This window comes from Eublepharis macularius, chromosome 6 (genome assembly GCF_028583425.1).
Source record: "Eublepharis macularius isolate TG4126 chromosome 6, MPM_Emac_v1.0, whole genome shotgun sequence".
NCBI lineage: Eukaryota > Metazoa > Chordata > Lepidosauria > Squamata > Eublepharidae > Eublepharis > Eublepharis macularius.
In genome coordinates, this window is record NC_072795.1 from 44,535,863 (window position 1) to 44,559,784 (window position 23,922).

The window sequence follows — 23,922 nt, forward strand, 5'->3', positions numbered from 1 at the left end:
AAATGTGAATAGTCTAATATATTCTATTACTGTTTCCATGACTATCATTTATAATAACCATTATGAACAGCATTCTCTGGAACTGCCAATTCTACAGTGTCACTCCAGTAATGGAAAAACTTAGTGTGGAAAAATGATTTGAAAAAGGATTTAACTCCCCCATAACATAATGGGATTTGTTTGAATGTTTCCTTCATTGCTTTCAGTGGCTGAGATCCAAAGACCAGCTAGACCCAATTCCTGGCTTTGAACTCCTGTCCACCATACCAGTGCTGCCCAGCTTTTTTGGTATGGTGGCCTACAAGTTCAGATTTTTTTTTATATGGTTACACATTTTCAAAAGAAACAGAGCATGCACAAATCAATAAAACAGCAAAGAAACCCCTTTTACAGGCCTTCTGACCCACAGGTTGGGAAACACTGCCCCATGTTACAAACTGCATTTGCATTTCCCTCAGTTGCAAACTAGTTTTTTTTTTTCGTTCCAGGTGGGTAGCCATGTTGGTCTGTACTAGAAGAGCAAGATTTGGATCCAGTAGCACTTTAAAGACAAAGTAGATTTCCAGGTTATGAACTTTCAGTAGTCAAAGCTTCCTTCATCAGATATGAGGAGTGGAAAAAAGGAGTCCTTATAATCCAGAAAGAAGGTGGGAGGAGTATTATAAATTAGAGTGTCAGAAAGCTAGCTATAATACATGCTGTAATTAGCTTAGATTAGCTGTTTCTGCTCCTTGGGAGCAGAAGGGAGTTTTGACTCTCAAAAATTCATACCCTGAATACCTAGTTGGCATTTAAGGTGCTACTGGACCTGAATCTTGCTCAACTAACTTGCTATGTTTCACGTGGACAGTGCTTGGAGAAAAGGAAGTCTTAAATCTCCTTGTGTTCATGGAATTATTTTCATGGTTCTTTGGATTGTGGCCAGCATGATGTCACCTATCACCTTCCCATTGAATGTTCTAGTTTCATTTTGACAGGCATTGTGTATGTGTTCTGTGAGGATTCAGGCTAACAATACTTTCTAAACTGTGACCTAAAAACCTGTTATAGATATCATTCACAAAATGTATCCATTCTTTCTAAACAGTGTATATATGGGAAGCCTGGTGGACCACTGTTTACATCAGCAGCATGCACAGCTGTACTGCATCATTCACAGAACCCTGATTTCTATGATGAGGTCAGTCTACTTTTTCTGTGACTATACAAATGTTACTGATATAAAGGCTATATTCGCTCAGGGTGTATTTAGCAAGCAAGACTATTTGTTCCATTGTGCAGTGTTTTATGTTCACTTGCTATTTAGCAAATATATACTTTTATTTTAATGATACTGCTCATTTGGCCAACAGGCCTTGCACAATGCCACACTAAATACTACAAAAATAAAAGTATAAAATATAAACCATTTTAAAATGTCCTGACATTACTACACTTAAAATCCTTTCCATCTAAAAGCATAACCCAAAAAATGGCTACAGCCAGTGTTACTCCTAAGTCCACACCTTCCAGAAGTATTTTTACCTTGTTTGATATGGCCAGCCCTTTGTTATCACAGAAAATAGGAGTAATTCACACATCCTTTATACCAATGTTACATTCTGATAAACAATGCTCCAAAGTTTCTGTCTGTCCAGTAGCACAGACACAAAGTCTATCAGAATATGGAATTCTTTGTATTCAATCTTGCATAACTTCAGAAGGAATAGAATTTAGTCTTGCAAGTATAAATGTTCTCCTGTATCGTGGAATGGTTAAAAAAATCTAAGTATGGTAAAGGCACCTTTGTATAGGATAATCTGAGATATAAAAGGGAGCATACCCTACGGGCTCTCCATACAAACATTCATTCACCAAAGAGGGTGCTGCTAACCTTTCCATGCTCACTATCACTAATGTTGAACCCCAACAACGGAAGTCTAGTCTCCACTAATTTCCTCCACGGAGTGAGCAGATATATACTTATATCTCAATCTTGAAAATAACTGAACACATGCACAGATTGAAGATCAAATGGTTAACACACATTCAGAACGTATCCAGAACTGTTCATTTTTCAGTAACTTCCAACGGAGTGATAAGCAAGTAGGTTAAACATGTATTGAACCATTCACAAATTCAGAAGTAGTTGGATATCTACCACAGAATAAATTAAAACAGTATATCTCCAGTAAATAAGATGATTGAATTGGACAAGTCCTCAAGACATTAGCAAACATTTCATTTAACTGAGCATTATCAGCATCATCAGATTATAAGAGAATATGGTGGTGGAGTAGGCCTTCAAGTCATAGCTAATTTATGTGCAGTTTTAAAAAAAAATGTTCAACTTTCTATTCAACCACAAAGGAGGTCACAGAGACAGGTCACTGTCTCGGATTCACCTGAGAAGGATCTGTAAGCTTTAAAATTACATTAAAAGACACCACTTTCCATTGTGAACCTTTAGGTTATTCTAGGAATGAACAGTGTGTAAATCACTGTTTCTCTATTATGGTTTTACCATTCTAAGCCTAAAGCAAGTTCACATAGATGATGATTTATTTGATTTCTATCCCGTCCTCCCCACAAGTAGGCTCAGGTAAATTAACAGTAAATTAACAGAGCACTCACTAGTGAAGAATCGATAGGCATATCATAGCCCAGTTTGCCCTGTATTGAAGCTGTGCCTGTAATTCCTTGCTGAATTAGGAACCAGACATGCAAAAAAAATACTGCACAAATACTTCCTGTGGTTGGATAACCACATTCAGCACCCAGCGCTGCAATTATTGCTGTATGTGGTGCCTAACTTCAGCCCTGCATCTGACTGATGCAGGTAGAGTTATGTGTGTGCTGCTGCTGCTGCTGCTACACACTTGTCTATGGACTAAGGCCAACAATCACTTCACAGTTACCAAATGAAAACTGTAGCTATTGTGCAGAAAAAGCTATGTATACATTTTTCCTATACCTTCTGGTAGGTTCCACTGGAAATAAAGTTCAGTGATATGAATGCAATGTTCTTCACATTCATATCCCTAAAATCAGGATTTGAAGTGTTTATTTATTTATAACATTTTTGTACTGCCATTCCACCCATCTTGGTACCTACAAGGTAGTGAACAATCAAAAAATTAAAAGAAGCTTTTAAAATGCATGCATGTATGCATACACACAAACACACACAGAGAGATATACATACAATTAAAACATCAGTTAATGAAACATAAATGGGAAGTAGAGTCAGAGAACACCAAACAAAATGGAAAAGTCTTCATCCACTGACAGAAAACAATGATAACAAGATTCATACTTTTTTGCCCCCTAGTCGGAATAAAGAGGCAGACACAAGGCTTGGGTAATAAAGGGCCACTGTTTATTTTGGCAACAACATTAACTGCAACAGCTAAAACCTGGCAAGGGCCTAACCAGTGGTACAGGTCAAGCCCTGGGGTCACTCCTGGACCCCGCCTTGACCTGTCTGGGTGAGACCCACTGCCCTGGTACGAGCCGTCCAAATGCATGGCTAGGATCCAGCCAGCCTGGTGAATGGTTTCCCCCTTAAAGCTCCAGGAACCCCCGCTGTAGAGCATGAGGGAAGGACTTGTACAGGGAATCCCACTAGGCAGCCTGCCCTCTCAACTGGCCGCTGTAAAGCATGCCAGCCGATCCTGACAGGTCCCTATATCCCCACCAATGGGTATGTGCCAATGGTACTCACCATCCCGCTCACATCCCGTCAACTAAATCCTGCCAATGGTAAGGCCAAGCCTCTGTTTAGGCCTTCATGCCCCACAGGTGGTTTAATGTCAGCTGCAGCCCTTGCCTCAGGTCATCTAAAAATATGTTGTTGCCTGCCACCAAAAGGTGGACCCCATTGCCTCGGTAGAGGTTGGCCAAATGTGCCTTAATCCTAGGATGGGGAAGATAAATGCCCAAACCATCCCCCAGGGCTATCTGAAGGGCCCTATTGGCCATACAAAGCTTCACACCGCACCCGGCATGGAGGGATAGCAGGCCATATAATTAAAACGTCAGGCCACTACTTGCTAATCCACTGCAAGTCAGCCTGCACCTGCAAGGTAAAGGTCTTACCCTATACTAGCCCAAGATCATTACATCCCAGGTGAATGACCAATATGTAGGGCAGAGGACCACTCCTCCCCTTAAACAGCAATTGCAGCAGCCCCAGCCACCTTAGGCCCCGATGGTGCTGCCACTAAACTGTGGCCCACTCACTTAACCCAAGCTGGGAGCCAATCGCTGTCCTCTTGGCTTCATGGGCCGCCCAAAAAAACATGCTGTGTCTGCATATAAGGATCTACAGCTTTCCATGGTGAAATACAACACCTAAGGAAAAAACAAGTCAGTTGAGGTTTCCAACGCCCAGTGGGCGAATATACGAATGATAAGCCTTGGACCGCCACCAGCCTACCCACTGGATAACTTGACTAGGGTAACCCATGGCTGCAGCTGTCGAGGCTGCCCCAATCCAGAAGAAATGGGTGCCAAATTTGATATTTTGCAGACCTAATCTGGTCAGAGCTTGGCCAGTAACTGTCCAAAACTGGTACTTAGTCAAGGATGCTCCATCCCTGTGAAGAAGAAATAATCCCCTGTCATTTCTCCAAACAGCAACATATTGCTTCAGTGCTGTGACTGGGCACAACTTTTTGTCCTTGCAAAGACCTAACTGAATAACCAACCTCTGCTGTAAATAATCTGTCTTAGAATGCCTAATCATTAAGGTAGCATTATCCCCCACAAATTTAACATCCGTGGCCATTAAGGCCCTATGTGAGTCATCTTTAATAGAATGGGCCACCAATTCACTTATTCACCACATCATCGCGGCTTCATGAAATAGAATTGCTTCGTAACCAAAGATACTGAACCCCATACCGAACTAAGGCCACTGAGGATGGCTGGAGACATAGGCTCTCTATCATCCCTCAGTCTGGCTGCCTCTCAGGACCAACCCTCTAACATCTTCCTAAGGTGAAAATCTCCAGTGGTTTCCACAAACCCATGGGCTTTACTGGCAAATGCTAATGCAGCCAGCTGTACCCTAATTGACTTTACCACTAGATTCTTAGCCCTCAGTTGAACACAAAATTGCATAAGGTGATCAACCAGGATCGACCGTACCTGTCATATGCCCTGTTCTTTCCTAAACCCCGCAAACTGCCTCACCGCACAATCATAGAACCTCTGTGTGCTGGAGGCAATGGCTAGGTGGATGGCCCTGTAGACTTCAACTTTCCAAGCTGCCATAGTTCCTAGGGCATCTGGGCAGGCATCAGGTCAGCCTCTGTGGCAAGCTGATGAAATCTCTCCATCTGTAGGTGAGACAAAGCGTCTGCCACACCATTATCCAACCCTGGAACCAGATTGACTACCACCAGAACTACCACCAGATTGTCACACCAGAAGTGTATGGTATGATTGGCAAGGTCCCTTCCCCAGAGATATACTGCAACTAGGATAGGAAAAAACTCAAGGAAAGTGCGGTCTTTGTTAAGGCCCTGCTCAACCCAATCTTACAGCCACCACTTGGCACACCAGTGCCCTCTAAAGAATACCCAGAAACCAAGAGAGCTTGAAGTGACGGAGTGCACCTGCAACTCTGCTTCCATCAAAAGATTGTCTCTCCAAAAGGTGACACCATTAAATGCCTGTAAAAATTCATCTCAGACCTTAAGTTCCTTCCTGATCCCCACATCTATCTTAAGCCTATGATGGGGGAGTCTTAATTTGCCCATGGCATCACATAGATGCCTTAAGAAAGCCTGCCCAGGTGCCACCACTCTGCAAGCAAAGTTCAAGTGCCCTAAAAGCTGCTGTAACTCAAGCAGAGAGACTCTGCCGCTTTAAATGAGGCAAGCCGCACCTTGAGGTCAGCGAACTTTTCCGGAGACAGCCGGGAGGTTTGGTGGACTGTGTCCAACTCAATGCCCAGAAAAGTGAGGGCAGAGGCAGTGCCCTCAGTCTTCTTGTGGGCCAAGAGGACCCCCAATTGCCCTGCGAGATTAATGAAGCCTTCCAAGAGCCAGGCGCATTAGCTGGTTCCGGCAGGTCCCACAAAAAGAAAATCATCCAGATAATGCACAATGTCCCTGCAATGAAACCGGTGGCACAATGCCCATTCAAGGAAGAAGTTGAAGTGTTCAAAGACTGCACAGGAAATAGAGCACCCCGTGGGCAAAGCTCTGTCCATATAAAATCAGCCTTCAAAAGAGAAACCCAACAGCTCAAAGTCATCTGGATGAACCGGGAGAAGGCGAAATGCAGACTTAATGTTGCATTTGGCCATTTCAGCACCCTAACCACAACGCCTAACAACCCTGACTGCCTAGTCAAAAAGGATCTTACTGTGCAAAGGTGCTCGGGGATGGCGTCATTAACTGATGCCCCCCCTGGGGTAAGAGAGGTAGTGTATCAGCCAGAACTCGCCTGCTGCCTTTTTTGGCACCACACACAAGGGGGTGACCTGCAAACGTGGTACCGGTGGGGCAACAAAGGGACCCAACACCCGACCCTTGGCACCCTCCTTGGCAATCTTCTCCCTAATGACCCCTTCCATGCTGGCCACTGATCGTAGGTTGGCCGACATGAAAGGGGCCCTGGGGCCCTGGAATGCAGTCCTAAACCCAAATGTAAACCCAATTAACAAGAACAAAGTGTCTTTGTGCTTAGGATAAATAGCCAAAAGTTCCTTCAGTTTTATTGGGCTGGGACCCCATTTTGTCTAAAATGGCCACCGCTTATGCCTGCAAGGAAGAGCACCAGCACCCCAAAATGGACGCCAACTATGCTTGCAGGGAGGCAGCAACAAGCACACTAAAATGGCCTCCCCCTCCTTTAGAGGAGATTGAAAAGAAAAACTGCCAGCCCCCTATAGGCGCTTACTGAGCAGTAAAGAAGGGTAGGGGCAACAGTAATAGCCAGCCAACTGATTAGACCCCCAAGAAAGAAATGGGAGGGAGATGTGCTGCCTGAACCCAAGTAAACCTGCCAAGTCTGCTCCCCCTCTGCACCCACACCCCTTCTAACCAACCATAGAAGAGGGAGTGTTAAGAGAAAGCCTCCCAAACGCCACCCACCAAGCAGCCAAAGGCACCCATGCCCTCCTACCCGGGAAGTTGAGAACCACCACCACCCATGTGCCATTCCCACAGGGGATGGGTGGCACAAATGCCCTCTCAGACACGCAGCAAGAAAAGGCAGGAGTTGCCCTGCAACTGGCAAAAAATGCTGATCAGAAAAGGGGAGGTGCAGCACAGCCTAAGGACGCCAACTATGCTTGCAGGGAGGCAGCAACAAGCACACTAAAATGGCCTCCCCCTCCTTTAGAGGAGATTGAAAAGAAAAACTGCCAGCCCCCTATAGGCGCTTACTGAGCAGTAAAGAAGGGTAGGGGCAACAGTAATAGCCAGCCAACTGATTAGACCCCCAAGAAAGAAATGGGAGGGAGATGTGCTGCCTGAACCCAAGTAAACCTGCCAAGTCTGCTCCCCCTCTGCACCCACACCCCTTCTAACCAACCATAGAAGAGGGAGTGTTAAGAGAAAGCCTCCCAAACGCCACCCACCAAGCAGCCAAAGGCACCCATGCCCTCCTACCCGGGAAGTTGAGAACCACCATCACCCATGTGCCATTCCCACAGGGGATGGGTGGCACAAATGCCCTCTCAGACACGCAGCAAGAAAAGGCAGGAGTTGCCCTGCAACTGGCAAAAGATGCTGATCAGAAAAGGGGAGGTGCAGCACAGCCTAAGGAACGGCACCGAATGCTCTGAAAGCTCCGTTCCCTGCTGCAACACTTCTTGCCACCTCTCAGCTGTTCTTCGGGCCGCTGACGGGAAGCTCAAACAGCTCTGCGCCACTCAAACAGCTCTGCTCAAACGGCTCCATGCTGCTTTGCTTCTCGCCACCTAGACGCCTCACAGCTGTCTCAAAGGCTTCCAAGTGCTCAGAGGAGAAGAGAAAACACTCCGCTCCAGCCGAGCATGAGGCAGCAAGTACCGGGATGGGAGTCAGGGCAGCCTTTTAATGCACCTAGCCCTGCCCCCACCCACGTGACCTTACAAGGCTGGGGGAATGCTGCCGCTTAGCCTTTGTGGCGGCAGATGCAGCCCCCAGCCTCAAGCCTTCGGCTGCCGACCAAGTGGGGGCTGTATTTCCTCTTACTACCGATTCAGGACCATTGCAAAGAGTGCCATCCTATTTGTTCCTATAGCAACAGTTTTATCACAGTTCATAATTTACTCAAGTTGATTTTGACAGTTTTGTGCCTATTAGTAAACAACAGAATAAAAGCATTGCTGTTGCTCTTTTAATAGAATTCAAGTGTATGAATCACTCAAGAAGATAAAAGGTAGTTTTTTTGTCACTTACAGCTTTTTTCACCTTAAGCTTTTGCCGTGAAAGCACAAAACAAGATAGTGCAGTTTATTCTTTCTTTGGATGTAGAGGACACCTAAAACTTCCAAAAAAGAAATAGTTTCTGATGAAGAGATTTCTGACTCACAAAAGCTTATGCTGGAATAGATTTTGTTAAACCTTAAAGTTCCACATGACTCTAATATAGAAAAAGAAATTTAGAAATTCCTGGCCCTTGGGTGTTGAAATTAGAAGTTATAAAAAAATTTATTTGGAGAGATTGCTAAATATATTAATCCTTTATGATATTTTTACTGGCATGTTTATGTATTTAGGTAGTTCACAATTACAAACAAGAACGCACAAGCAAATAAAGAAGACTTCATGGATATCAGTGAGGATTATCCTGCTTTAAAAATACATTGTCCTGAAAACCTTTATTTAACATTAGAGCTGGGCGTGTAAATGTACGCTCAGCAGCTTTTCCATAGAGGCGAGCATGGTAGTTCTTGCTTGAACAGAGCTTCAACTGCACATGGGAGCTCCAGACAGGAGAATTTAACCATTGTTACTTTGTTTTAAGATTAGAGCATAAGAGAGGTGTGAACTCATAATTCCTTGCTTTTATTGGAGCTAAAAATAGATGCAATTGTCTATGTTTCAGGTGAAAATTGAGCTTCCTAGTCAACTCCACAAGAAGCACCACATTCTGTTTTCATTTTACCATGTCACCTGTGACATAAATGCAAAAGCTAATGCCAAAAGGAAAGAGGCTCTTGAAACATCAGGTACCTTATGTTTGAAGGTGCATTACTTGCAACACTCTTATAATTTACAATTGTCATTCCATGTCAAGGATTTGTGATTTTTTCCCCTTTGTCTTAGTTGCCTCTTGTGCTTTAAATTAACTAAAAAATTCTTATACAAGAATCTGTTTTTGCGTGTAGTGGGATATGCTTGGCTACCATTACTGAAAGATGACCAGCTAGTGTCTCAAGAACATAACATCCCAGTGGCAACCAGCCTGCCTCCTAGTTATTTAAGCCTTCAAGATACTGCAACCGGAAAGGTAGGTGCACGGCCACCATTGATGATACTTTGCTTCTGGGTGCTGTAAGAAACTGTATTGCGAAATTGTATTCTTGGTGGATCCTTTTACTGCCTCTGAGGAAGTCATCTGACAAAACATCAGGTTTCCTTCGCCAGCCCTGCATGTTGGGCGGATGGGCTATGTCTCTCAGACGTCCCAACTTGAAAGGCACCACCTACAAAGATAAACAAAAGAGAACAACATTAATGAACTCACCTTTAATTGTGGGAACTTACCTTTTGGATGTTTTTCCTGCTCTTGATTCTTCCCCTGCTCCTATTGGATTACCAAGATTACATGGTTGATTTATAAGTAATTGATGCTGTATAGAGTATTGGCAGCTTGTATGGTTGTTGCATATGCACTTTACTTTCATGTTTTCATTCAGTGGAATGTCTTTCATATACATGTCTGCTGTATTTATGTTTGTTTAAGGATTTTGTATAGAGCACTTTGTTACTTTATCATATTTATAGAATGTAAATTACACACTATTACTTTTACTACATACATTTGCTTTTTCCTCCGTGTGTGGTTTTCCACCTAACTTGCTATTTTGCCTCAATGGCAAGGTGGCTAAGGGGTAGTTTGTGCTGTATCCCAGCATATGCCCTCTACATACAGTTGGGTGTGGCAGTGAGCCTCAGGTACCTGCCCCTTCCCTGTGTAGATTTTTTTGTGAATCAGCACTTGAATACATTGATGTGTACCAAACAAACAATTCATTCGCTTTTCTTTTTTGATGGATAAGTCCTATACTAAGCATATTTCTATCAAGCAGCACTTCATATAAAACATTTTATTTATTTAAAACATTTTATACCACCTTTACATCCAAATAGAGTCCTTAATATGGCAAACATCAAGGCATTAAAACATTTAAAGCATTGAAACTGCATTTAAAATCTGTATGTAAAATATTTAGCAATGCAATAAAAAATATAGATATACAAATACAATCAGGGAGGAGGCCCAGTAAGAATTTACTGGGGTACAACTGCTGTACACCAAACAAAACAAAAGTCTTCACCTGCTGGCAGAAGACAATAGCAGAGGTAAACCGACATCTCCCTAGGGAGGAAGTTCTAAAGTTTCAGTGCCACAATTGAGAAGGCCCTTTCTCAGGTTGCCGCCTGTCTAGCCTTAGATAACAGGGGCAAGCGAAGCAAGGTCTCCTAAGATGACTGGAGTGGATGGGTACGTTTATATGGGAAAAGGTAGCCCTTAACACAAGGCATATAGGACTTTAAAGGTCAATAGCAGCCCCTTGAATTGTGTCCAGAAGCAAATTGGGAGCCAGTGTAGATAGAATAAGACTAGAGTGGTATGGTCCCTGCAGCCCACTTCAGTAAACATTCTGAATGCAGCATTCTGTACAAACTTTAGTTTATGGAACGTCTTCAAGTGCAACCCCACATAGAACACATTGTAGTAATCTAATCCAAATATTACCAGAATATTCACCACAGTGGTAAGATCTTTCCTGCCCAAGAAGGGCCACAGCTAGCTCACCAGCTAGAGATGGTTAAAGATGCCCCTAGCTACCATTGCCACCTGTGTTGGGGTTTTTTTAGAAAGAGGTTAGGGTCCAGCACCACCCCCAAGTTACAAAGCTGCTCCTTAGGAGGAGTACAACTCCATCCAGAACTGGAGATATCCAGCCTCCCCCTACCCATCAGTAGGAGCTCCATTTATCAAGATTAAATTTAAGCTTGTTAGCCCTCATCCATGCCAAAACTGCCTGCAGGCACCTGTTCACAATTTCCCTGGGATTTCTTGAAGCACAAGACAGAGCTGAGTGTCATCACATATTGGTGGCAATTCAGCCCATCTTTCTGGATGACCTCTCCCAGAGGTTTTAAATAGATGTTGAAAAGCATGGGGAACAAGATGGAACCTTGTGGAACACTGTAGGCCAGAGACCAAGAGACATAGCAACAATCTCCCAGCATCACACTCTGAAACCAACCCTCAAGGCAGGACTTGAACTACTGCAGAACAGTGCCTCCCAGTCCCAGTCCAGAAAGGCAGTCCAGAAGGATATCATGATTAGAGATGGGCACGAGCTGGAAAAAACCTGAACCGTATGGTTCGTGGTTCGTCAAATTTCACGAACCACGAACTTTCACAAACCTGCCCCTGGTTCGCAAACCAGTTCGTTTGGTTCGTGAAAATGTCACATCCAGGTCAGAAAATCGTCACTTCCAGGCCAGCAGAAGTTCACTTCCGGGTCAGCAGAAGGTCTGCAGAAAGTCCATCCCCTGTTGCCTAGAAAACTGATTGATTGGCACCAGGCTGTCTGCAGTGACGAACCAAAAAATGAAGCAAACGGACCAACCTAAAATTTTGTGGCGCTTCATCAGAAATGGGATCTGATGAGCTGTGGTTTGCGAACCACGAACCGGCCTGGTTCGTGCTTAATTTTGGTTCATATTTTGGTCCATGGTACTGAAAACTGCTGAGAGGTCCAAGAGAATTAACAGGGTCACATTTACCCTGTCCATCTCCTGCTGCATGTCATTCACTAGGGTGACCAAGGCTGTTTCTTTCCCATGACCAAGTCTGAAACCAGATTGGAATGGATCCAACAATCCGCTTCATTCAGGAATCCCTGAAGTTGCCCAGCCACCAGTTATTCAGTCACCTTGCTCAATAATGGTACATACCTGTTGTGTGAACTATCTAAGAAAAAAACCTCGTTTTCCCATCCCACCATGATTATAATCTACAAATTGGGGTTCGATAAACCCAGGACTAAACCAATTTACTTATGTAAAGGGTGATTTTATACATCAGTATGACTTCACACTGGACAAGTGCTTGCATTCTACATATCTACCAATAGGCACCTCATTCTTTGATTTTGGTATGCCACCAAAACCGAAATACATCTTTGTTCCAAGCTTTAAACATACACACAACGTTTTACAGCACTAATAGGAAGAAAAATGTGACTCAAACATTATAAAGTTACCTATTTTTTTAGATAAGGATGGGAAAGACATAATTGGCCTCATCCACTGGGTTTCAGTATTTGAACATAGCAGTACTGGATTTCACCACAGAAAACATACTTCAATGCTGGAGGTAATATCTGTTGATAGGTCCAGCAACAGCTAAGGTTCCAGTCTGGTCGGGTCCCAGTGAAATTGCTGATACATGTTGCATCTGAAAGATAACATGTAAATAGGAACCCTAACAACAATTTCCACTTTCCTTTTAGTTGTAATTAAGGAGGAATGTTTTTGTTTGTATTACAGCAAAGTGGAAGTGACATTAAATGGGTCGATGGAGGGAAACCACTTTTCAAAGTGTCTTCATTTGTTGTATCAACAGTTTATACTCAGGTAAAGATCTATTTTATTTTATCTAAAGGCAGGACAAGAGGGAAAAAAGTGCAAATGCTGTGTGCAGAATTGTAGTTAAATATGAATAAATAATTATGTATTTATTAATATGTTTCTAATATAAGTTTACCATAATTCTCATTTATAAATAGAATATTGGATATTGATAGTTTGGATATGGATAGCTACTTGCCCAATGCCACCAAATGAACCTGTAGGTGAACATGAATCCTTAGTTCAGGCCCGTTAATTTAACCATTCATTTTGGAGATACAAAGATCATTTAAAGAAAATAAAGAGCTAAGAAAAAAGAACTAAATAATGTATTTTGCAGAAAGGGGAGCTATTTAGGCAGGTACAGGTAAAATTAAAAATGTGGAACAGAAAATGTAATCTAATCTTCTGATTAGTTATCTAGTGAACTCTAGACTGAATCGGGCATGAACAAGCTAGCATCAGCTAGTCTAATTTTTCTTGTCTGATTAGTCAGTTACCAGTATACTGCCATTCATGGAATAGAAGTCAGTATTGCTCATGCTATGGTAAGTGTTTTGTTTGCTATTTTCAGGATCCGTATCTGAATAGATTTTTCCAGCAGTGCCAAAAAAGAAACAGGGATCTCTCCCAACCACCTACCTCAAGCTTTATCATCTCCTGTAAGGTAAATTGATAGAGAAATTCTACAAGCTAACAGTAGTATTGACTAAATGACTATGGCTAAGTAATACTATACTTTGTATTTCCCCAAAAGAACACTATCTTTTGTAGGGAGGATTGTGAAGTCCAATTAGATTGGATTTCACAGTTGAATTGAATTATCAGAGTGCCTCTTTACAATTAGTTTTATTTATCCACACTACTATTTCTGATGTCACTTATGGGAAAAAGTAAGTATATATGTTGTAATATGTGATCAGTGATGCTTATGGGCCATTTTTAATGTTTTAATGTAAGAGTATCTGCAAAATGGTCAGCTACTGTGAACAAAACTTTAGAAATAAATCTGAACCATTTTGTCATCGTTATTTTGTTTGGATTTCTCTCAATCAAGCAACTGTTGGATAAAGAACAATTAACCGGATATAGAAATCTAATGATTAACCACATTTTTACTTGTGGGGCGAATTTTTCAATACCCAATGTTCAAAACATTGCTGGTGCTATTTGTTTGTTTAATATGTTTGTTTATTATGTACTGGAAAACATTATAAGTCATCTTAGGAAGTAAAATATGATATAATGTAAAACAGTATAAAAGTCAAAATTATTAAAATGAATAAAGCTAAATCTCAGTGCTGAAAAATTTGAAACATTAAAAGCATAAAAACAGCATAAAACATTTAACCATCATAAAACCAAGTATCATATAAGGGTCTGCATTAAAAAAAATCAATTCAATCTGGATCCAGGTATCAAGGATACAATAAAAATTTGGTATCCCTGAAATCTGGGTCAGATTCTCTAATCCTGTTCAGTAAGATTATAGAATCCCAAATTTATCCAGCTTTATTCACTATGGTGAAAAATGTCTGGGTCAAGGGAGCATTTTTCAAGAAAACTCCACCAAATTTGGAGGGAACCTACTCCTTCCTGTACACTGAAGATCCCCCTAGTTTCAGGAAGATTGAATCCAGGGGACCAATTCTATGAGCCCCTGAACAAGGTCTCCCAGCCACTCTCCATTGTTTCCTATGGGAGAAACATTTCCAGGGCTTCCAAGTGAAGAAAAATCTTAAGCAAAGGCAACCCCTGACCAAAAACTAGTCCCAGTGTAAATCCCACACCCAGTGCAAGCTGAACCAACAGAACCAAACTACTGCAATATGACCAATGTCAAACCAGAGAATGCAAAATTGAAGTGAGTAGGGGTGGGGCTTGCCGGACAAGTCACGGAAAGAAAAAAAAAAGTTGGAGAAGCCAGCCAGCAGCTATATTAAACAGAATAAACTTGGCTTAATCCAGCCCATCAGTATCCGGCTTTCTGGATTTGATCCAAGATCTTCTAATTTGAACCAGCGTAGATAGATTATGCCAGATTGGAAGAAATCCAGCTTTATAACCAGTATATGAATGATGGATTGCACACCCCTAATCTCATAAAAACAGCTCTCACGCTAGAAGCAAGTTGCAAAACAATTTATAAAGATCAATCTCTTCATTAAAAACCTAAGTAAAAGGAAATGTTTTGGCCTGGTGCCTGAAAGAGAGCAGGGTAAGTGCTAAGTGAGCCTCAAAAAGGAGGGCATTCCACAGGTGAGTTGTCACCACTGAAAAAGCCCTGTCTCTGGTGGCCATCCACCTCACCTCTGATACTGGGGCACAGAGATCAGGTCTTGAAAGAGGAATTTAATTGGTAAGCTGGACAGTATGGATGAGGTAGTCCTTCAAGTCTCTTGACTCCAGTCTGTTAAAAGCCTTAAAGGTAAGAACCAGCACTTTGCATTGTCTGGAAACAGACAGGCAACCAGCACATATTTTCTGCATAGGGGTGATATGGTTCCTCTGTCCCACCTCCGGTAGTAGCCTGGCTACCACATTTTAGACCAGCCAAGGTCTCTGGACAGTTTTCAGAGGCAGCCCATATACTGTGCATTACAGTAATCTAACATGGATATCAAATCAGAGCATATCGATTACCAGGTTATGCTTTTCAAAAAACAGTCATAGCTGGCATCTTCGCAGAAGCTTATAAAAGGTGCTACATGGCCACAAGGTGCTACAGGTGCTATGAGGCCAGAATCCAGCAGCGCTTCCAAGGTACAAATCTCCTTTTTTCAGGGAGAGAGAGCCCCCCATCCACAACTAGTTGATTCCCAAATCCTCAAGAATCTTTTTCATTGATCAACAATATTTTAGTCTTGTCTGGACTGAACTTCAGTTTATTGGCCCACATCTATCACATATTAGATAAACTGTCTTCTCCAAGGCAACTTGAAGTGCATAGCTATCACCTGCTTGAGTACCTTGCCCAAAAAATGGAATGTTAGCCAAGTTGTCATTTAGGCCATTGGAGTCTAGAGATGTCTTCTTTAGGAGGGGGTCATATGATTGGCTCTTTCAAAGCAGTTGCCATTGCACTTTCCTACAGAGGGGCTTTCATTACCTCCCAGACCCATTTGACCTACTCAATCCAACAACACCAATGACCATGAAGGGAAAGGGCTGAGTCTAGACATGGTGGAACACACAGTTCTAGGTGGCATACCCACTTCATCCAGCCTCACCAACTGAGAGCGGAACTACAAGTGAAAAAAGGCACAGGTTGGACACTTGTCAGCTTCCCTCAAGTTTTGATGGGAAATGTAGGCATCCTAGTCTTGCAGCTTGGCTCTCTGACTGCTGTCCAATGGACTTTTCAACTGTCACTTGTCCAACATTCCGCCAAGCTGCCTACATTTCCCATCAAAACTTGAGGGAAGCTGACAAGTGTCCAACCTGTGCCTTTTGTCACTTGTAGTTCCGCTCTGAGAGTCATACATACAATTAAGACCAAGCTATGGTCCAGCAGCATCCTGAGACTGAGCTGAACCAACTGTTGTATCGGATGCCAGCGATTTTATCCACAAAACGCGATGCAAAAGAATCACAGTGGGCCTTCCAGTTCTACATCCTCCATGGCCCAGTTTAAGACAGGCTCCTCACAATTCAGAAAAGCTCTGCCAGATAGCATTCTGCAGACACAGAGGTGGCTGAGAAGTGAGCTTGCTTCACTGCCATCACTGCTAAGAGGCAGGATAATGCACTTGCACTTCTAGGGCCATCCCTTAAAGTAGACAGAGGAGAATATGCTAAACCTCCTAAAGAGGAAATTGCCTAAAATTTAGATAAACATGACATTTCTTTCATATATATATATCCCTTTCTTCAAAGAGCTTGACTTGCATAGGGTTAACCCATATTATCTGCCAACAACCTTATCTGGGCTAAGAGTGTTCCTGGCCCAAGGACACCCAGTGAGCTTTCTGGTAGAGGAAGGATTCTGATGAAGGTCTTCCTGGACCAAGCTCAGCATTCTACCCCGTGCCACATTGCTGTTATTCCTGTATCCGTATGTAAAATATGGCTTTAAATTACAGGTGGAATGTAATCCTTTGTGTTGTAAAACTATTTAAAAGTGTAGTGCAACTTCTTTGATTTAAATAAAACATATTGATGTGCAACAACAATGGAACTTTAGAGGCTCAGCTCTATTTGTAAGCACTTTTCTGTTTTCTTTCTTAACTAGAATTTGTTAAAAATTGAGAAGATCCATGTAATCGTAAATTTTCTGCCCGTGATCCTGAACCAGCTCTTCTGGGTTCTTGTCCAGAATAAAGAGGATGATGTTACAACTGCTGTGACCAGGTATTCATTATTTTACTGACTACAATGCTCAGTCCCTGTTCGGAATAGATTTCGATCAATTATGTTGGTCAAATGCTGTTCACTTGCATAACTATTAGCAATGACATCATGAAGCCATCTAGGCACTGACTTGCATCATAACCCAGGATGATGGAAAGAAATCTGGTCACAATTATCAGTGCTCTGATTCCATCTTGTTTAGATTACTGAAATGTGGTCTTTGTGGGGTGGCTATTGAAGATTGTGCAATTGGGTTTTTACTGTCTCCTTATAAAGTACGGTCATGTCGTCATGAACATGAAACTTTGTGGCCCAAAAAATTGTGGGTGCCCTTCAGACTGTGGGTTTGATAGTAGATTGTAAATTGTATTTTGTTTGAGAAATCTCTAAGTGTCTTAAATGGAGCAAATTGAACAAAAACAAGATGTCTAATAGGACTATGAAACTGTCCATAGTGATTAAAAATGTCCTTGTACTTTATTGTAGTTTAGAAACTTATAGTGATGAGGTCATGATCCAGTCAAAATCCTCTTCAGAATATCACATTACATTTTTTAAAATTACCTTCCACCAAATTATTTTGCAATTGACATCAATGAAGCTGAAATCTTACGAAACATCTGAGTCAAAAGGCTTTGAAGAGTCAGCATAGATTGAAGAGCCTGGAATGGATTCTGCGTTTTACAAACAATACTCCAGTATGTCTTTCTGGTTCATGCTGTGTGATCTTTCAGCTGTTTTGATTTTCAGGGTACTTACTGATATTGTTGCCAAGTTCCATGAAGAGCTGTTGGACCACTTCATCAATTCCTATGTAAAGGTATGAGCGCCAATTCATTTTTTATCATCTCCAGTATGTTACATATTTATAGCTGGTTTTCCCCTTGACCTCATGATCAATATTTTTGTAATAGGTGTATGATCTCCCCATGTTAGTTAATTGAGACCATTTATTGGGCAATTCTCCTTTGGAGATTAACACAGGCTACAAATGGTCAAGTGAACTTCAATGGTAAATTTAAATTGAATAAGCTGGATATTCTTTAATGTTTTTCTTTATGCTTTGATACTGTACTGCTTTCTTAGCTTTTTATTATTTTCTCAGGAAACCTTTTTATTGTCCAAATTACAGTGCTTTTGTACCTGCTTATGGTATGTGAAATACTTTTAATCTTCTGGCATGACTTCTTGCACTTTTTTTGTGAATCTGCACTGCTTGTTCCGTCTCTTCCATTCAGTTTTCACTCAAAGTGTGTCATTGAATTTCTAGGGATGTTTAGGAAATCAATATCAAGAACTTTAAAGGAGAATCTTTGGTTTGGATCCAGTGCAGCATTTTCATGTGCAGAAGGATTTCTACCCATGGAGCATGGCTTTCTCATTTCCTCTGCTCCTACTGAAGCCTGAAATGCCCCCTAAAACATTGCTCCTTAGGGACAGGAAGTCCTGGCCCCAGAAGCAGCATTTCCATGAGCACTGCAGGCTATGGCAGGAGAGGGAAGATGAGCAAGTTGTACTTTGACACAACAGTTCTTCAGCACTGGATCCTAGCCCTTGTATGTCAGAAAACATCGCTTGCACAAGCAGTTTAGCAAATGGGGTACAGTAAATGTACAGTGGGATAGTTGGCTCATGTTCTTCTGTAGTCTCCAGGCATTTGCTGTAACATCTACAAGAGATATGCATATGAAGAATCCTGTGCACATACCTTGCATAACACACAGTCTTTATCCTTTCTACCATTTTAGGGCATGGGAATCATGCATTTATCAAGCATGCTCATTTAGAGGGTTTCTATACGTAGATGTTATGGCAACTCTTTGGAGCTCAAAGGCAAAGCAATAACCACGGACCTTATACCTCTGCACTGCGTATTCACTGCAGCCAGTTTGCTGACCATGTGTATAGTCTAAAGAGCAGTGGAGCAAAAACTCAGAACCAATTTTTCCCCCCTACCTTATTCTGCTGCAGTGGATCCAATGGGGCAAAAGGTATAAAAGTAATAAAAGTACTCCCTGTGCAGAAAAAGGTTGAATACGTTAATGACACTCTTAATATATAGGACAAGAAACAATTTTTAACATATAAGAAGAAAGATTTATCTGAAACATTAGGAAGAAGTCATTGGGAAAATGATGTAGTGGAAAGAACAGTTTTAAAAAGTTGTGGAACTACCTTCATTGAAGTTTTCCATAGAATATTGGATAATTAGGGAATCTCTTCAGGATAGGAAATTAGTTGTCAGAATAAGGAAATGGACTAAAAGATATGGCAGATGCCTTCAGCTCAATGTATTGTCGAAGGCTTTCATGGCCGGAGAACGATGGTTGTTGTGGGTTTTCCGGGCTGTATTGCCGTGGTCTTGGCATTGTAGTTCCTGACGTTTCACCAGCAGCTGTGGCTGGCATGTTCAGAGGTGTAGCACCAAAAGACAGAGATCTCTCAGTGTCACAGTGTGGAAAAGATGTTGGCAGGTCATTTATATCTACTCAGGGGGGGTGGGGTTGAGCTGAGTCATCCTGTAAGAGTTTCCCAGGGTGTGGAATGCTAATGGCGGGAGGCTTCACTGTATCCTGAGGAGGTTCTTTTGCATATGGATTGGTGCTTGATGTGCTAATCTTCTCTGCAGGGCTATTGTCTGGTATAGAGTGTTTTGTTAGCCTGGTGTTTTTCAGAACTGGAAACCATGCTCTGTTCATTCTTAAGGTTTCTTCTTTCCTGTTGAAGTTTTGCTTATGCTTGTGAATTTCAATGGCTTCCCTGTGCAGTCTGACAAAGTAGTTGGAAGTGTTGTCCAGTATTTTGGTGTCCTGGAATAAGATACTGTGCCCTGTTTGAATTAGGCTATGTTCAGCCACTGCTGATTTTTCAGGTTGTCCAGGTTGTCCAAGGTTGTCCAAATGAGAAGTCAGGATTGGGACAAGGTCGATAACCTCACCTACAGGAAGATGGAACAAGTTTTTACCAACCACACATCCAGACAGAAGCAGAAGTTTAACAACCTACAGGAAAAAAGACAGACAAGCCCAATGCTCGACAATGCACGCATTGTCATCAATCTGACAGACCGTCAACTCTCACCAGAAGAAACCTCCATCTTGGCAAAGGGAGGAAACTTTGCAGTCACCCCCACCAGAATTCCTGTGGAAGACATCATTGCAAATGTAGAAGCTGCCATTCGTCATCTACCTGAAGAGGAAGCTGAGGAAATAAGAGGAGAGACAGCCAGGATTCTACGAAAGGCAAAGCTTCCCACCAGCAATATAACACACAAGGAGAGAAATGCCATCAAGACCCTCAATGCAGATCCAGACATCATCATTCTATCAGCTGATAAAGGCAATGCTACAGTGATCATGAAAACAGAGGAATACAAAAAGAAGATTAAGGAACTCCTGGACCCCTCCACCTACAAAAAACTAAAACGAGATCCCACCTACAAAATCACCAGGCTAACAAATGCGCTGATCAAGAATTCCTCACTACATCCCGACACGCACAGAAAACTATGCAAGACAGAAGCACAGCCACCTAGACTATATGGACTCCCTAAAATACATAAGGATTCAGTCCCACTCTGACCCATTGTGAGTGCCATTGGTTCACCGACATATGAATTAGCTAGACATCTGGCCGATCTCCTGCAGGACCACATCGGGAAAACCTCGTCTTACATCAAAGATTCAGCAGATTTCATCAACAAAATCAGTTCTCTGAAACTCAATCCACAAGACATACTTGTCAGTTTTGATGTTGTATCCCTGTTTACCAAGGTTCCAGTAAAAGACACTATTGCACTTATTAATCAGATTTTCCCAGATGATGTAACAGCCTTATTCCATCATTGTCTGACAACCAGTTACTTCCAATGGGATAACGAATTCTATGAACAGATGGATGGGGTGGCCATGGGGAGCCCTCTCAGCCCAGTTATAGCAAACTTCTACATGGAATATTTTGAAAAAACAGCTCTAGAATCAGCACCCCACAAACCTAGTGTATGGTTCTGGTTTGTGGATGATACATTTATCATTTGGAGCCACGGGGAGGAAGAATTGATGGGGTTTTTGAATCATCTCAACAACATCCACCTGAACATACAATTCACAATGGAGAAAGAAATCGAGGGAAAACTCCCATTTCTGGATACCTTGGTCATCCGCAAAGCAAACTTTCAGTTAGGTCACAAGGTCTACAGGAAACCAACTCACACTGATTGGTACTTACACAAAAACTCCAATCAGCACCCCCGACAGAAAAGAGGCATAATGAAAACATTAGTGGATCGTGCAAGACGAATATGTGAGCCGCACTTTCTCAATGAGGAAATTAATCATCTAAACCACGCACTTCAGGCTAATGGCTACTCCAGAAATGAAATCTGAAGAGCAATCAAACCCAGGATGAATCAAACAACCAAGGAAAAACAGTCTCCTACAGGAAAAGTGTTTTTGCCATATATCAAAGGAATTACCGATCAGATGGGAAAGCTTACGAAAAAGCATAACCTTCAAGCAGTATTCAGACCCACCCGAAAAATACAACAGATGCTATGATCAGCAAAAGACAGTAGAGACCCCCTCACCTCTGCAGTAGTATACTGTATACCCTGCAGCTGTGGACAAGTTTACATCGGGACCACAAAGCGTAGCATCCAGACAAGAATAAAAGAACATGAAAGACACTGCAGACTTGGACAACTTGAAAAATCAGCAGTGGCTGAACATAGCCTAACTCAAACAGGGCACAGTATCTTATTCCAGGACACCAAAATACTGGACAACACTTCCAACTACTTTGTCAGACTGCACAGGGAAGCCTTTGAAATTCACAAGCATAAGCAAAACTTCAACAGGAAAGAAGAAACCTTAAGAATGAACAGAGCATGGTTTCCAGTTCTGAAAAACACCAGGCTAACAAAACACTCTATACTCAACAATAGCCCTGCAGAGAAGATTAGCACATCAAGCACCAATCCATATGCAATAAGTGGTTTTATGAATAGATTCAAGCAGGGGCCTGCATGCCTGTCCCCATATATTCTAGAAAAATCAGATCTTTTATAGGAAACAGGATAGCTGCTTGTCTGGTTATTACAAAAATGCACTTAAAGGTAGTAAAAGCAATATTGTGACTTTTAAAAATGACATATAATCTTAGAGCATCAGTTAAGAAATGCTTTGCCTTAATGAACAAATAGATAGGAAAGTAATCGGTGCCAGTATTAGAAAAGTAAATGTAAAAAGTAAAAGTAAAAAAAAATTAAAAAGTAAAAGTAAATCACTGGCTTCTGGCACAAAGTTGAGACTAGGCCATGCTAATCAAATAAGTAAATTTAAGATTGATTCACATGTGCATGTGCATTGCTCAAGACTCATTGCTCGACAACTTACCACTTGATGACTTTAAGGTGAATGTGCAAATTGCCTCCATTGAAAAGCATCATGTTCGGGGTTATGTGAGAGGATATGAAAGTTCTGGCTGTGATGTTTGGTCTGTGATATCTGTTTCATCCATGCAAGTCATCACCTGATATTGCAGACTTCAAGCAATAAGCATGCATGTGTGAACTTACAAGACTTTAGTTTTTAATGTAAAGATAAAAATGGGCCAATACAAAGATTGCCAAGGTGAGATATACTGATTTTCACATCAGTGAAATATAACAAATGATGAAGGTTTGCAGGCAGATATGCCAGCAAAAGCATTGAGCTAGGGTATAGACCACCTAGTGATTGTACTTGGCTAGGGAATTAAATCTATAATCATTACGCATTTGTGTGTAAGCAAAAAAAAAGCCATTTTGATCTTCCAGATTATTCATTTTTAATATTTTTACCTATCAGTCTCAAAATTATGTACAAGAGATATGCCATGACTGCTATAAAGAAAATTAACATTATTCTAATCCTGTTCAAAGTATTTTATTGATAATGACTAAACTGTAATCTATACAGCAATCATGAAATATTGGCCGTTTTCACACAGCTTACCTTGTTGTGGAAAATAGTGAAATCTCGCGCGAAATCACGCGAGAAGACGCTGTTATCGCGTCTTTTTGTGCGATAACAGCATCTTCTCGCATGATAACAGCATCTTCTCGTGAGATTTCGCGCGAGATTTCACTGTTTTCCACAACAAGGTAAACTGTGTGGAAACGGCCATTATTTATTTTGAAGTGAAAGAAGGTTGAAGCACTTGACAGCTGTGATATGTCAAGACAAATTTTAGGAAATGTATAGAGAAGTGCTGTGCCTACAAGTGTAGGAATCTTACAGTGATATCCTAAGCAGAGTTGTATCCTCCTAAATCCAATTGAAATCAATGGGCACAACACTTCTTAGGATGGCACTTGAAACTACAAGCAACCATAGTTTATTATTTTGAAGAATTTAATGTATATCCTTAAGTCACGAATTAAACTTTCTGACAGAAATGAGACCTCTCCCCTTCCTTCATACTGTTTGGGAATTATCATTCTCTGTGATATGTCACATTATTTATTGAGTACTCTTAGACATTATCAAAGGCAAAGAAGAAGGATGCCTGCAGATGCTCTTTTCAGCTGCAGCATCACATCTGATGTAACATCTAATTGCTGTCTAAGAAACCTGTACGATGAAAGGTTTCTTAGCAAAAAGTTACAAGTTCAATTAAGCTTAGTGGTGCTTCACAACTAGTGTAGAACATAATATTTTTAAAGCCATGGTCCTGGCCAGTTTATATTTGGAGCTAAATCAATGCACATCCAAACATCCAGTGTATGAGCGTGCAGGTG

At 41.6% G+C, this 23,922-nt stretch overlaps 1 protein-coding gene across 1 annotated transcript in view; it reads left to right on the top strand.

Moving 5' to 3' along the window:
- Positions 1-23,922, top strand: part of DOCK10 (dedicator of cytokinesis 10) — a 173,196-nt gene that overhangs the window by 76,734 nt on the left and 72,540 nt on the right. The window contains exons 19-25 of the mRNA XM_054982520.1: positions 1,088-1,180; positions 9,028-9,151; positions 9,311-9,432; positions 12,714-12,800; positions 13,369-13,461; positions 17,026-17,144; positions 17,895-17,964. Of these exons, the coding sequence (XP_054838495.1) occupies positions 1,088-1,180; positions 9,028-9,151; positions 9,311-9,432; positions 12,714-12,800; positions 13,369-13,461; positions 17,026-17,144; positions 17,895-17,964 (708 nt within the window). The remainder of the gene's footprint in view (positions 1-1,087; positions 1,181-9,027; positions 9,152-9,310; positions 9,433-12,713; positions 12,801-13,368; positions 13,462-17,025; positions 17,145-17,894; positions 17,965-23,922) is intronic.